Below are 13,750 nucleotides of genomic sequence, written 5' to 3' on the forward strand. Positions count from 1 at the left end.
AACGAATGAATACACATAATATATTCTATTTTGGGTTGGGGGGTGGGGGTGCGACCGGTGACTAGAGTCGAGAGTGTCAAAAGCTTGTAAAATTCTTCCCGGAGTTTAGTGTAAAAAATGTGCCATAATGGAAAGAATTGTGCCAAAATGTAAAATTAAATGATAATAATAAAGTAAAGGTAAATATAAACTACATGATCAGTTCGCCCCCCCTCCCCGAAAAAAAAAAAATTCGTTTCTTGAACATTTGTAATCGACTTCATTGGCCAGTGAAAACCCCTAATGGGAAATGAGTTTTATTTCGTGGAATATAATAGAAGAGAAACTTAACATTCAAAAAATGGTAATAACGATGGCTGCTGTCGTTTGGGTTTCAGTACCTCGTACTATAGAGTACTTTATAGGCTATGGGTAAAACTGTGTACTCAACAACGCTACCGTTCAACCTTATGTAATTTAAGGTTAATCTAAAAGAGACCTTTAATTAGTCGCCTTGCATGTCAATATTATTATTATTATTATTATAATTTGGCAGCAGACCCTCTTTAAACAGGTTCTATTGAATATTATTGCTGCTTCAGCTGCATTTATTTTAATAGAAGACTTTTTCTATTTTCCTTATTGCGGACTTCTCTTCAGTGGAGGTGCGTGCTAACAGCTCGCCTATATTTGTCATTTCATGGGGAAAAGTCAAAATCTGGATTCTGCTTCTTTATATATTCTATACAGTTGGTTCTATACAATTGTTGCCGCTGACACGTTCGACAGACTCTTCTGTCATTCTCCAACGGGAGCTAGTAGAGGACTGGCAGATTGCATAGGTCCTTCTGAATTTATACACGGGCTTCAGGGGCGGGTCATGGATGGCGAATTCTGATTGGTTGCAGTCAGCGAACTTCAAGCCAAATTTCTGCGGAAGCTCGATCCTGACAGATCTTCGCAACCTGGGAATGTCATTCATTCCAGCGTTCCCATTGGCCTGCCGTTGTGTGATGTCATGCCGGCTGACATCATCGGTAGTTTGGCTGCTATTGGGCTGCGGATGAATGATGTCATTATCTACTCTTTCTGTCGTAGTCGGGGATTGTCTCGAAGGCGCCTCGCTCATCAGGGGCATCTCCATTCTCAGGGTTGTCGTTTTCAGGTATTCGTTGGATTTGGTGGGTGTTCTGCATTATTCTTCTTAAATTCGTGGGTAGGAGCGATGCCTCCTGCGTCGTATTCATTGTTGGTTTTCTCTCGGCAATGAGGAGCGCCTCTAGCAGGCGCAGACGTCGAGGGTCGGCGGCTCTCCCGATTATACTTATATTTTGTATAATACTGTCGCGGGAGATGGAAATATTGTGAGTAGCACGGGCGTGGTTCATGATGGCACCCTCCTGGGCGTGGCAGGAGATCCTTGACAGACGCATCGTGGTCATTCCAATATAAGCGCCGGGGCATCCTCGGACAGGACATACAAATTGGTAGACCACGTTCTTCTGCTTGAGGGTTCTCTTGCTGGCGGAGAGGGGTTATTCTTCATCACCAGTCCTCTACCAGCTCCCGCTGGAGAATGACAGAAGAGTCTGTCGAAACGTGTCGCGGCAACAATTGTATAGAACCAACTGTATAGAATATATAAAGAAGCAGAATCCAGATTTTGACTTTTCCCCCATGAAATGACAAATATAGGCGAGCTGTTAGCACGCACCTCCACTGAAGAGAAGTCCGCAATAAGGAAAATAGAAAAAGTCTTCTACAAAATAAATGCAGCTGAAGCAGCAATAATATTATTATTATTATTATTATTATTATTATTATTATTATTATTGTTGTTGTTGTTGTTGTTGTTTGTTGTTGTTGTTGTTCGAAGGGAGAAGGCCCTCTTGGAGGCAAGTTTTGTTGAATAAAATTGCTGCATTTTGCAAATTGATTTTATACCGAGTTCCTCTAATAATTCGCTTTTCCTGCGATTGTTCAATGTTCATATTTCGATGGATGAAACTGCGTAGATTTACAGCAGAAATTCTTTATTTTATAGCATTATAGCAGGTTACTGAAACCTGAGATGTAAATCTGTAGATTTTCCTGATGGTATTTCTTCTTTTTTTCTGACGTCTATCAATTATTTTTTAGCACTCTTTCTGTCGACATGTTTCGACCAACTCGATGGTCATCTTCTGGTCGTTATGAGAGTCTGGTGACACAGGGCGCTCGTAATGGGTGTGTGCGCTCTAGCGTGCGTGCGCTGGAGTGCTCGTTAGTGAGTGTATTATTCAGAGGGTTGCTGCCTGCAGATGGACTTTCCTGATTGGTTCGCTCATCCGGGGTGCCAGTGGGTGCCGCCCTTCGCGCCGATGTCGGGAGGAGGAAGGTCTCCTGTGTGGTAATGAGACTCGGCTTCTCTCTCCAGCTGTTGGCCCAGCGTTCGACTCTCCGACCGGCCAGTGAAGAATTAGAGGAATTTATTTCTGGTGATAGAAATTCATTTCTCGTCATAATGTTGTTCGGATTCCACAATAAGCTGTAGGTCCCGTTGCTAGGTAACCAGTTGGTTCTTAGCCACGTAAAATAAATGTAATCCTTCAGGCCAGCCCTAGGAGAGCTGTTAATCAGCTCAGTGGTCTGGTTAAACTAAGATATACTTACTTTTCTCTCTCCAGATGTGTAGGGCTTCCAGGAGGCGTAGGTGGCGATGGGCGGTCGCTTGATCTATTATCTCTATGTTAGGGATAATGTCATTCCTTTTTATTCTCAGGTTACGGGCATTCCTGGCGTGATTAAATATGGCACCCTCCTGGGCATGACAGGAGATCCTCTCAGAGAAGCGCGTGGTAGTCATACCGATGTAAGAGCAGAGGCACTCTCGGACAGGGCATTTGTATCGGTAGACTACGCTGGTTTTCTTCAAGAGATCCTGCTTGAGGGGAGCCGGGTTATTTCTCATTACCAGGCTGCTGGTCTTCTTATTCCTGTAGAATATGACAAGTTTAATCATCATATCGGGATTGGACCGCTGATGTTACCTTCAATGATGGTCCTGAGGGTGGGCGCATTCGTCTTTCTTATATATATATATATATATATATATATATATATATATATATATATATATATATATATATATATATATATATATATATATATATATATATGAATATAAGAAGGCCCATAAAACACTATTTAAACGTTGAAACCATATATTTCGGGCACTTTCTTCTGTGCCCCTGTTCACTGGTAGAATATGGACAGGTGGAAAGTTACAATGGTATATATACAAAAACATAAAGGTGTGGCCTTAGGCCTCTGATGGTATGGAGGTGGCGTTTCTTAAGAAGGAGGAGAATGACCAAATTCCCTAGTGGTTTTTGGCCTCATTAGCTCCCGTTTGGCAATGGATCTGGCGGTCGCGTTTCTTGGGTCATCTTCTTCAGGAGGGGTTTGAGGATTAAGGTGTTGATGTCGTCCGATTTCCAATGTCCTCCTGACAGGTTCATATTGTTGGTTTGATTGATGATAGCAGATTCCAGCATCTTTCTTTTGTACGGACAGCTACTTTTGAAAACCAACTCCGCCCCACTCCAGTTAATGACATGCCCTGTATTTCTGATATGTAGGAAAATTCCCAAACTCTCCGAGGCGTGACATACTGATCTTTTGTGCTCTGTTATTCTTTGCGAGAGCGATCTACCTGTCTCGCCTACGTAGATGTCATGACAATTGCTACACGGTATCTTGTAAACTCCGGCTTCTTCCCTTTTGTTATTTAAGTATACGTTAATGAGCGAACTCCCGATGGATTTGGGATAATGGAAAATGAAAGGATTGCTAGACCTGAGTTGTTCGGTGGCCTTTTGGATGTTTTCATCGTACGGAAGCTTTATTTTGTTGTTGAAATCTATTTGTCTGTTGTGAGTGGGACCTCTATAGTATATTTTATTCGCTTTGTTAATAGCCCTCTCGATAATGTGTGGTGGATATAGCAGTTGTGTTAGGTGTTGGCGGATCGTGTTAAATTCTTTATCCAGGTACTCATTTGAACATATCCTAAGTCCTCTGAGGAATAAGTTGCACCCTACCATGATTTTTACGGAGACGTCGTGGTAGCTTAAGAAATTAATGTAGGAAACAGCAAAGGTGGGTTTTCTATATACTGTAAATGCATACCTGTTCTGTTTTCTTATGATCAGTACATCTAGGAACGGCAGTTTTTCGTCCTTTTCCCATTCCGTTTTAAATTTTATGGTCGGAACTAGCGAATTTAGCCTATTAAAAAATTCATTAAAGTCCCCCCAGCTATTATCCCAGAAAGTAAAGATATCATCTACGTATCTAAGCCATATATATATATATATATATATATATATATATATATATATAATTTAGCCTATTAAAAAATTCATTAAAGTCGCCCAGCTATTGTCCCAGAAAGTAAAGATATCATCTACATATCTAAGCCATATATATGTATATATATATATATATATATATATATATATATATATATATATATATATATATATATATATACATATATATATATACACACACACAAGATTTTTGTAACAATTCTTACAAGAAAAAGCGGGAGTTTCTGCATTTCTGAAGCCATAATCTTATATAAAAAATGGCTGCTACCTGGTCTCTTCTTCACTCCCATATATATATATATATATATATATATATATATATATATATATATATATATATATATATATATATATATGTATATATGTAAGAATGAAGACAGGAGCAGACACTCAAACAACAGACAAATTGGAGCAACAGAAAGGCGTTCTTTCTTCTTATCCATTTATTTTTACGCCGACGTTTCGTATCTCTTGATACATCTTCTAGGCTGAAAAAGCGATGAACTTAAACAGTACTGTGTATTAACACTAAAAGGTATACACATTATATACTTAACACCATATTTTAATTGTCATTTAATATGGTGTTAAGTATATAATGTGTATACCTTTTAGTGTTAATACACAGTACTGTTTAAGTTCATCGCTTTTTCAGCCTAGAAGATGTATCAAGAGATACGAAACGTAGGCGTAAAAATAAATGGATAAGAAGAAAGAACGCCTTTCTGTTGCTCCAATTTGTCTGTATATATGTATATATACATATACATCAAGGCAACCGGCCCCGTAGCATAGGGATAGTAGTGGGAGTGAAGAAGAGACCAGGTAGCAGCCATTTTTTATATAAGATTATGGCTTCAGAAATGCAGAAACTCCCGCTTTTTCTTGTAAGAATTGTTACAAAAATCTTTACGAATAGAAATTATACATGTAATGTAATTGCACCATGCCTGACCCCTAAAGATATCTGCTGCCCCAACTACCTTGGGTATTCAAATGGTGCAGAATCTATACTTGCTGTGGAAAAAGGGGAATGTCAGTTACTAAGATAAAACAAATAAAATATAAAAAAAGCACTTAAATTAGTCTCCGGAAGTTTCCCGTCATGCAAGACAACTTCATGAAAACAGATCATGACTGAAACAATTTTAATTTACAGATTTTATCACCGTTACATTGCTTCTTAAGCTTAGCTTGCAATAAACATTAAGTGTAAAATGGAGGACCAAGAATACGGGTCGGATTGTAAACACAGTAAAATACAGTGATAAATAGTCATTGTTAGTAGGAAAACACATTACACCAGCACTGTAAGTTTTTTGTTTCGATATGGAGCAGACTTTGACTTAGATATCTAAATTATATCATTAGATGGATGAGCAATGGGAAAAAGAAAAGAAACTAATAAAAACAAACCTCATACGGAATTTATTGTTCGTCTATAAACATCACTTATCCACAATCCTTTGGAAAATCAAATAACAAACCCATTCCGAATCCAGTCGAGCGATTCGGATGCAGTGTTTACAACGAAGAGGAACACAAAGTGCCATCTTGTTGAAGGCTCTAGGGTAATGTCACATTTGTTTTTAATTGTTTTACGTTTATTTGTTAATTCACATGGTAGGTCTTTTATGCCATGTTTATATACATTTTAGGAAGGATATAGAAGGACTGAAATTAATTTTTCTAGGTTATTTAGGCTGAAGCTTACATCTTATGGCTATAAGTTTGGGGGCCAGAGTACCGGTAGGCGAGGCCACGTAATATAATTTAATATTGCATCAGCTTGTTTATATTTTGTCTTGGTCAGGCAGCTTGTTTATTTGTTTGTTTGTTTTATTGTTTGGAAACAATAACGTTTTGTAGAACTACATTTCGTAAAAATTATGTTAACATATTCTTCAAATATAACTTTTATTCGCATGTGTAGGCTAGCGTTAACTAATTTAAGTTAGGATTGTTTTTGCAATATACGAAGGTAGAACTAAGCATTAGCTCCGTGTCGGGTATTTCCTTTAAAATTTACTTTTCCCACAGTATTTTGATTGCTTATCAAGAATTTACCATTATTTTTTGTCAGTAGACTGTAATTAACCTGTAAATTAACCTGTAATTAACCTCAGAACTGATTATGTTTATGTATGCTGGCCATCCTGGAATGCTATTGTGCATGCGCAGTGTTGTAGGGGAACTCTTGGTAAAAAGTGGATACCAGTACCATGGGGTCTGGGACGGACCCCCCCATGCTAAGTAACATGGCCTACTACCCTAGGTTAGGTTAGGTTAGATTAGGGTATGTTAAGTTAGTATGGATCTTGTTATAATAGATTTCCTTAGCCATCCCTTCTTGAACATATGGCTCCCTAATGACTTAAGTATTTGTGGAACCATTGCATAGGCTACAGTCCATGTGGAGCTATTACTCAGGAATACCTATACGAGTATTATAGGTATTTACATTTAACCATAATTGCATTCTTGAGTGCAAAATATGATTCACCTTTGCTTTAATGTGTGTTTTGAATATTTCTGAGGTTTGATTTTTAACAAATGAGTGGTTATAGAGATACTGGACCTCCCCCACTATAGGCTTTCCTGTGATATTGGGACCGTAATGGGTAAGCAAAGTTTTTAGGCAGGGAGAAAACAAAATAAGTTAAATACAGGGAAGGATTGAACCTAATCTAACCTAGGGGGCTAGGTTCTTATTTAGCAGGAAACTTTGCCCCCTCCCCCAACACCAAATGTTAACATAACCTAGGGGGCCAGTATTTAAGTTTTTTAACTTATAATTTGTTGTAAAGCATGGTAATCATAATTATCATATAGATTTTATGTATTATGTTAGTGGTATTGCTTTATACCATTACTTGAGGTCGAAGCTTTTATGTCACTATCTTAAGTTCCCATAATGTGTAGTACACCAAAGTCATGATCTTAAGTTCCCATAACGTGTAGTACAACCTTATTAGCACTGAATAATCCTGATGGGTTCTGGCACTTGGTCTTCAAGACCTAAATTTCATAATCAGTCAATCAATAGTAATTTGCAGTGCCCTAAGTTAGGTTAGGTGGTGGGGCTAGGTGAGGACCTGGCATCCAGGTTAGGTTAGATGGAAAGGGGTCCAGGATGGTGGAGCCCCCTGATTAAGTTAGGATGCAGCCCCTCAGGATAGGTAAGTTAAGGGGGGAAGGTCCAGGTAGGGATCCAGCATTCTAGGTTAGGCTATGTTCAAAGCACACATTAAAACATATAGGGAAAGTATATTTTCAGGATTGAAATGCAATAATGGTTCAGTTTAAAATTTTGACATTATTTTTCAAGGCTATTTCTAGACTCCCCAAGTCATTCAGAGTTGCTTAAATTCTATCAAATATTAATGCATAAATATCGTTGGAAGAGCCATGGAAGCTGTGAAGCTTGAAAAAACTTGGCGAGAATGTGTCAGTGACTTAACAGGATATTCATGGAGCCTATCAAAAAAATAGTGAAAGAAATTGGTATAGTGGCAAAGATGGGTGGATATGGGCTTAAGATACAGATCTTGGAGAAGTTCAAGATTTAATTGATACCATCCCAGTTGAATTAACTGACAGGTGCAGAATGATTGCATTGGTTCCCTTGTGTCCGGGACTATTTTTATGCTATTGACCTTTGTAATAAATGCCTTGAAAGTGAAGGAATTAACAGAAGAAGCAGTTGCACTGTTCAGATTCATTTTTAAAGAAATGAAAAGGCACAGATTTCAAGAGATATCTCAGCGCAATTTGCAAGGGTCCAACCCAGACTCCTGCCTTCACAGAAGCTCCAAGAAAGTCACTCCTCCTCTTTCTCATATGGAATGTGTTGATGGGGAGGAAGATGTTATTGCTCCATGTCAACTTATGGCATAACGATAATATTGTATAGTCAAACATTGGTTTTGTCTGTATATCCCTTCATGTGTAAATGTAATAATGGAATGTTAAGAACTACATCAGTGTGGTTTGTGTTGCATCATAATTTTCATCTTATACGTAAATCTTCAAGTGTGTATAAAATGAGTGGTATCCTTAAGATCGCAGTAATGGTTTTAAAATTGGTATTGGTTCAATAGTTTTATAAAAAGAATCATACTTGGAAAAAACTAAACTACAGCACTGGACATTACTGGAGTGTTATAGTTCTCTACAGGTACAGTATGAGTAACTGTACTGTACAATAAGAAGCGTGTATTGTACTGTACTGTACAGTATTAGATTTAATTGCAAATAATCGTTTGTATTTATTAAAAATTGGTATTAGGACTAAATTAACGACTAGTACGAGGACTTAGGTTTAGGGGATCAAGAGTTATTCGTGGAGTTTCAGTTTTCAAGGGGAGCTGATATCCCAAACCTCTGAATTTTAAGGGGCAACTGGGTTATGCTGATCTTATATTGATTTTTTACTTTCACCTACAATTTTCAACTCTTTCCCCCTCACTGAGTATCTTGGAAAAATTTAAATGTTAAACTGTAAATGCTCTATAAGTAATAGAATAATATTAGGATAATGCAACATTTCCATGTGACCATGTAAAAGCTTTTTTGAGAAAGGCACAAATATTTCAGTGATTTTCCTTTTTCTTCTTCTTCGTTTAATGTGCTTTTTCCCATTTTTCATATGGGGTAAGCACGATGCCTTGTATTACCATTAATTCCCTTTAGGCACATCAGCTAAAATTTGAAGGTGATTATTTAGCCTTTTGATCACTGATTGTCCTTTTCCCAGTACAGGTAAATCCTTTTATTAAAGTTCCGAAAAAACTCCTTGATAAGCTGCTGTATTCTTCTTTTAGTAATTTACAGTGGTGAGCAGTTTTTTGGATATGCTGTACTTTTGATTAACCATTTGTACTTCTAGACAAGATGTTAAAGTTCATAAATTGCTTAAAATCTGGAATTTATCTTAATACAGTACTTTATATGAGGTCTGATCATAAAGTATCTTGACTTGCTATAGGAAAGGAGCTAAAATACACAGAATGAGGCCAGTTGGCACAGATTGACCTTGACCCCCACTGTGTAGGCCTATGCACACTAAGTTTTTAGGGTCCTAGCTCACAACCGCTCTTTACAGCAGTGCTCTGAAGGAATGTGTAGTGTGTGGTCGTTGCATTGACTATGATGGAGAAAGTTGAGCCGAGAATCTGCATCAAATTTTGCCAAAAGCTTGGCGATAGCTCCATACAGACTATGCAAAGTTGCAAAAAGTGTATGGAGAGGAGTGTATGAGCCGCACACGAGTGGTTCAGATGTTTTCAAGATGGACAACAAAATGTCGATAGTGACGAATGTTCTGGGAGACCTGCAACCAGTAGAACTAAGAAAAACATTGCAGTTGTGCATGCAGCTGTGAGGGGAAATCGTCGATGACGAAAACTTTTTGAAAACGGTCATAACGAGTGATGAATCTTGGGTCTATGGCTATGACCCCAAAACCAAGGCTCAGTGTTTGCAGTGGGAGACCCCAACCTCTCCGAGACTGAAGAAAGCACAAATAAGTTGAAGCAATGTGAAGACACTGTTGTTCGTTTTCTTCGACTACAAGGGAATTGTTCATCATGAGTATGCTCCACCTGGTCAGACAGTAAACAAGGAGTATGTACTACTGTGATGTTTTGTGGCATTTGTGGGATGCTGTTTGTTGGTAAAGGCCAGAATTGCATGCATCAGGTGAGTGGCAATTGCACCATGACAACGCTCCTGCCCATTCAGCGGAGCTTGTGCAGCAGTTTTTGGCCAAGCACAACATCCCCCAGGTCTGACAGCCTCCGTGTCCCCCAGATCTTGCCCCTTGCAGCTTTTTCCTCTTTCCAAAAAATCAAATCCCACTTGGAAGGAAGAAGATTTCAGGAGACTGAGGAGATCCAAGTGAATGTGATGAGGCAGCTGCTGATTATGTATCCCAGGAAATGAGTTCCAGGAATGCTTCCTTCAGTGAAAACAGCAGTGGATAAAGTGTGTGGCTTTTGAAGTGGACTACTTCGAAGGAAATGTAATGCTAAAGTGGTACATGTAGTTTTCTTTTCATAGGACCAGTCCTGATACTTTATGATCACACCTTGTAAACTATTTAGGAGTGTCATTTATCCAGGAGTGGCATCTATTAAACATAAGTCAAGAGGGATTTTCTCAATGGTAATCTTTCCAAGAAAGTAATAAAAAACTGTATTGGTTAATTGTAAATTATTAGAAGTTGATTAAGCCTTTGATATGAAACCATAACTTTGAATTCTTGGATCTTTTTATTGACCCAGCTTTTTTCCTATATCAGATGAATGTCGAAACACACTGAAAAATCCAGGTGTTCCCATACATTTCCTCTGCAAGACGCTGTAATCCTTCAACAAACGGATGGGACAATGCGTAAATATCAGCAGCTTGCGCTAACTATCACAGCGGTGGTAAGCCTTGTTGCGTTCCTGTTTTACAAACATGAATACGAACGTTTACGCTACACGTTAGAATACCTGGATACTTTTGGACAGCCACCATCCAATGATGAAGCAGCAATTCCTCATTGTGGTTTCAGCACACTTCACAAAGTATCAACCCCTCCAGCAGACTGGGTACAGATCACTTCAGACCTAGAAGTGTACTCTTCATTTTTTGATGATCAGAAGGGAATGGGAGAGCCGCAGATCAAAAGCATAGCTGCTGTGAGTAAGTCCCACGAGGCTCCATCGTCCCTCGACTGTTTGGTGTGGTTTGAGTCAGAAGATGCTCCAGTTCACGGCTCTTGTTCTGTGGAGTATGCGGCCGAAAGATTTCATGGTCACGGCACTCGTGAAGAAGATATAGAAGTGATTTATCTTTTATGCTCCGCTGACAATAAAAAATTGATGCTGAGCAAAACGCCTTACATGATACAGTTCATTGTGGATGGTGTACAGCCATCGAGACCCATCTTTATTCATGAGAGTGACAGTTTGAAAAGTGTCATTAACAAATCTGCAGTGTGTATAGTTCCTCTTGAGTTTCCTGTTACGACACTGAGTATTATAGAGTTTATTGCATACTATAATGTTATTGGTATTGATAAATTTACAGCATATGGCCCTGTTTTGACTCCTTTGGCGAGGAAATTACTGGATAAATACGGAGATGAATCAGGACTAGAATATGAAGAAAAACAATTTACTTCATCCAAAACTTTTAAACTGACTCCACCTGTTATTCGGAAAGTCATTGAACTGGATTGCTTGTACCGTCACCGTGACACCCATGAAAATGTTCTTATTCTCGACCTCAATCAGTATGTTATTTTGGAGCACAAGCCATCTCTCCAAGACACGCTGACGGTTGTCCAGGGAAATCCACGCCATAAACGAGATGTTGCAACATTCCATTTGACCAGTCAGGGCGTTTGTCTTGATAAAGAGCACACTAAACCAGGAACCATTCGTATGTCACAACAGACTCACACAGTTGGTCGTTTAGAAGAAAAGGGAGTTGCCATTTTACGCCCACATGTTCTGACGGGCTGGAATCTTGGTGAAAAAAGCGGGGGACCTCCCAATTACCAACATGTGTCGGCTGCAACTATAGTGGTCTACCATTATAGCATCTGTTCTGATAATGATAAACATGAGGACACTCACCATCTTCCCACGAAAAAGAGGTTTGTGGAAAAAATCGAAAAGTCGCTCTTGTACCGAAAATGGTTGATTTATCAGTGAAACACTAAGCAGAACTTTTATCCTGAAGGATTGATTTAGCCATTGGTAGAAAAGTGTATGCCAATTGCTTCATATGAGCTAGTGCTAATTCAGGAGAGGCTTTTAGTTTATTAGTTTTTTAGTGCAAATAAAAAAAAATTGCCTTATGCAAATAAAAAAATGCTTTGTGAAATACATTAGACTGTAATGAACTGTGAGGAAGAACATATGTTAATCATAATGAGTTTGCATTGTTGTGAATCAAGTGGACCATGAACCTGTCTAGAAGTGATCTGCATTATAAAATACCTGTATGTGGAAAAAATTAAGAGCTAATCAAAAGAGATAGTCAATTTATCTTTAACTGTCATAAGTGAATAACAGAAAGATAGATGAAAAAAAAGGAAATTGCAAACCCTTAAGCAGAAAGTTGTGATTTATTTTATATACGGTAAGGAATTTCTTCATGGAAGTCACTTGAATATCTTGAAACCAATAAGAATATTCGTCCATAATTAAGATTAGCTTTTGTTGGACCATTTGTACTGATGTCAGTGTTTTTCACTACTGTATGTTAATCATGTTTTAGGGAGTAAGGGGCATGTACATTTTAACAAACTTTTCTCATTATTGTTGAATATTATCCAAAGCTCCATTTTATTTAACCCTTTCCTGGGTGACAAAGGTTTCGTAGTAAGTGATGTTATCAATTTAGTTAGTACTTATAAGGGTAGCCAGGGGTTAATATCATATGCTGTTGGCACATACCCTTCCGTGTCTGTTACTGAAACTTGCAACAGACTGTAGGAATCTTGTGGGAGCAGCAGTGGTTCACTATAGCCAAAGGAGTGATTGAATGAAGGAAGTAGTGTTGTAGTATTTCAAGATCATTGTATTCCCAAAAGTTCATTTGATTTTAGAAATATTTTAATCTTGAAAGTTTCAGAGTTAGTCACCTATTAACATAAAGTGGAGCACAGTAACTTAATATTTCTTGATTTGGAGAGCTTTGAAAACAGGTTTTGAAATTTTAATCCTTGAACATTGAAACTCTAGTAAATCCTTATTTTACTACAGGAGTATTTGAATAATTTGCATATTGTATAAGTTAATTTTGAGTATGAAATTAAGAAAAGGTTTTCATGAAACATCAAAAATGTTTAAAACACACTCAGATGACAGCATAATGTCTCAAAGCATGCTAGGAACAAAATTATTTTTCTACACATATCCTTTACTTTATATGTAGCAGCATAATCTTGTACTCTGCAGCTTTCCAAACAAACCCCCTAATTTAAGAACTCCACCTGGTCAGGTAAGCTATCTGGCCTCTAGTACTTCTTTATTGGTGAAAATAGCCACTGTATGTGACAGCAAACCTATGATTTTGTGTTCCCGACTTTACTTATTGTGCTTGGTATTTCCATATTTGCTCTCTACTATCAATAAATTTCTCAAAATTCCTTTCTAACCTTTCCAGTGATGGTACTTGCTGATGTTATTGAATTTTCCTGTTGGCCCCAGGACTGAAGAGTAGCCAAGGCATGACCCTTTTTTTCCTTTATGAACAAGAATTTATTAATTTTTTTGCCTTCTCTGAGCTATGTGGCTAGCTTTTTTGTACTATTTTTGTATGGCTTATAAGAAAGTGTGAATTTTATATAAGTGACTTACCAAGCAATTACATATCTACCAGCTTTCTACATGGCAGTC

The 13,750-nt window shown here is 38.1% G+C and overlaps 1 protein-coding gene across 2 annotated transcripts in view; it reads left to right on the forward strand.

The window, feature by feature from the left end:
* Window positions 1-13,500, forward strand: part of LOC136828775 (uncharacterized) — a 28,358-nt gene extending 14,858 nt beyond the window's left edge. The window contains exons 1-2 of one of the 2 annotated variants that reach the window (XM_067086992.1): window positions 5,785-5,923; window positions 10,654-12,379. In XM_067086992.1, coding sequence (XP_066943093.1) covers window positions 10,658-12,058 — 1,401 coding nt within the window. In that variant the 5' untranslated portion in view covers window positions 5,785-5,923; window positions 10,654-10,657 and the 3' untranslated portion in view covers window positions 12,059-12,379. Of the gene's footprint in view, window positions 1-5,784; window positions 5,924-10,653 lie in introns of those variants that run through there. The other variant, XM_067086993.1, reaches the window with a different exon arrangement.
* The last annotated feature ends 250 nt before the right edge of the window (window positions 13,501-13,750 follow it).

The sequence above is a fragment of the Macrobrachium rosenbergii genome, chromosome 43 (assembly GCF_040412425.1).
Source record: "Macrobrachium rosenbergii isolate ZJJX-2024 chromosome 43, ASM4041242v1, whole genome shotgun sequence".
NCBI lineage: Eukaryota > Metazoa > Arthropoda > Malacostraca > Decapoda > Palaemonidae > Macrobrachium > Macrobrachium rosenbergii.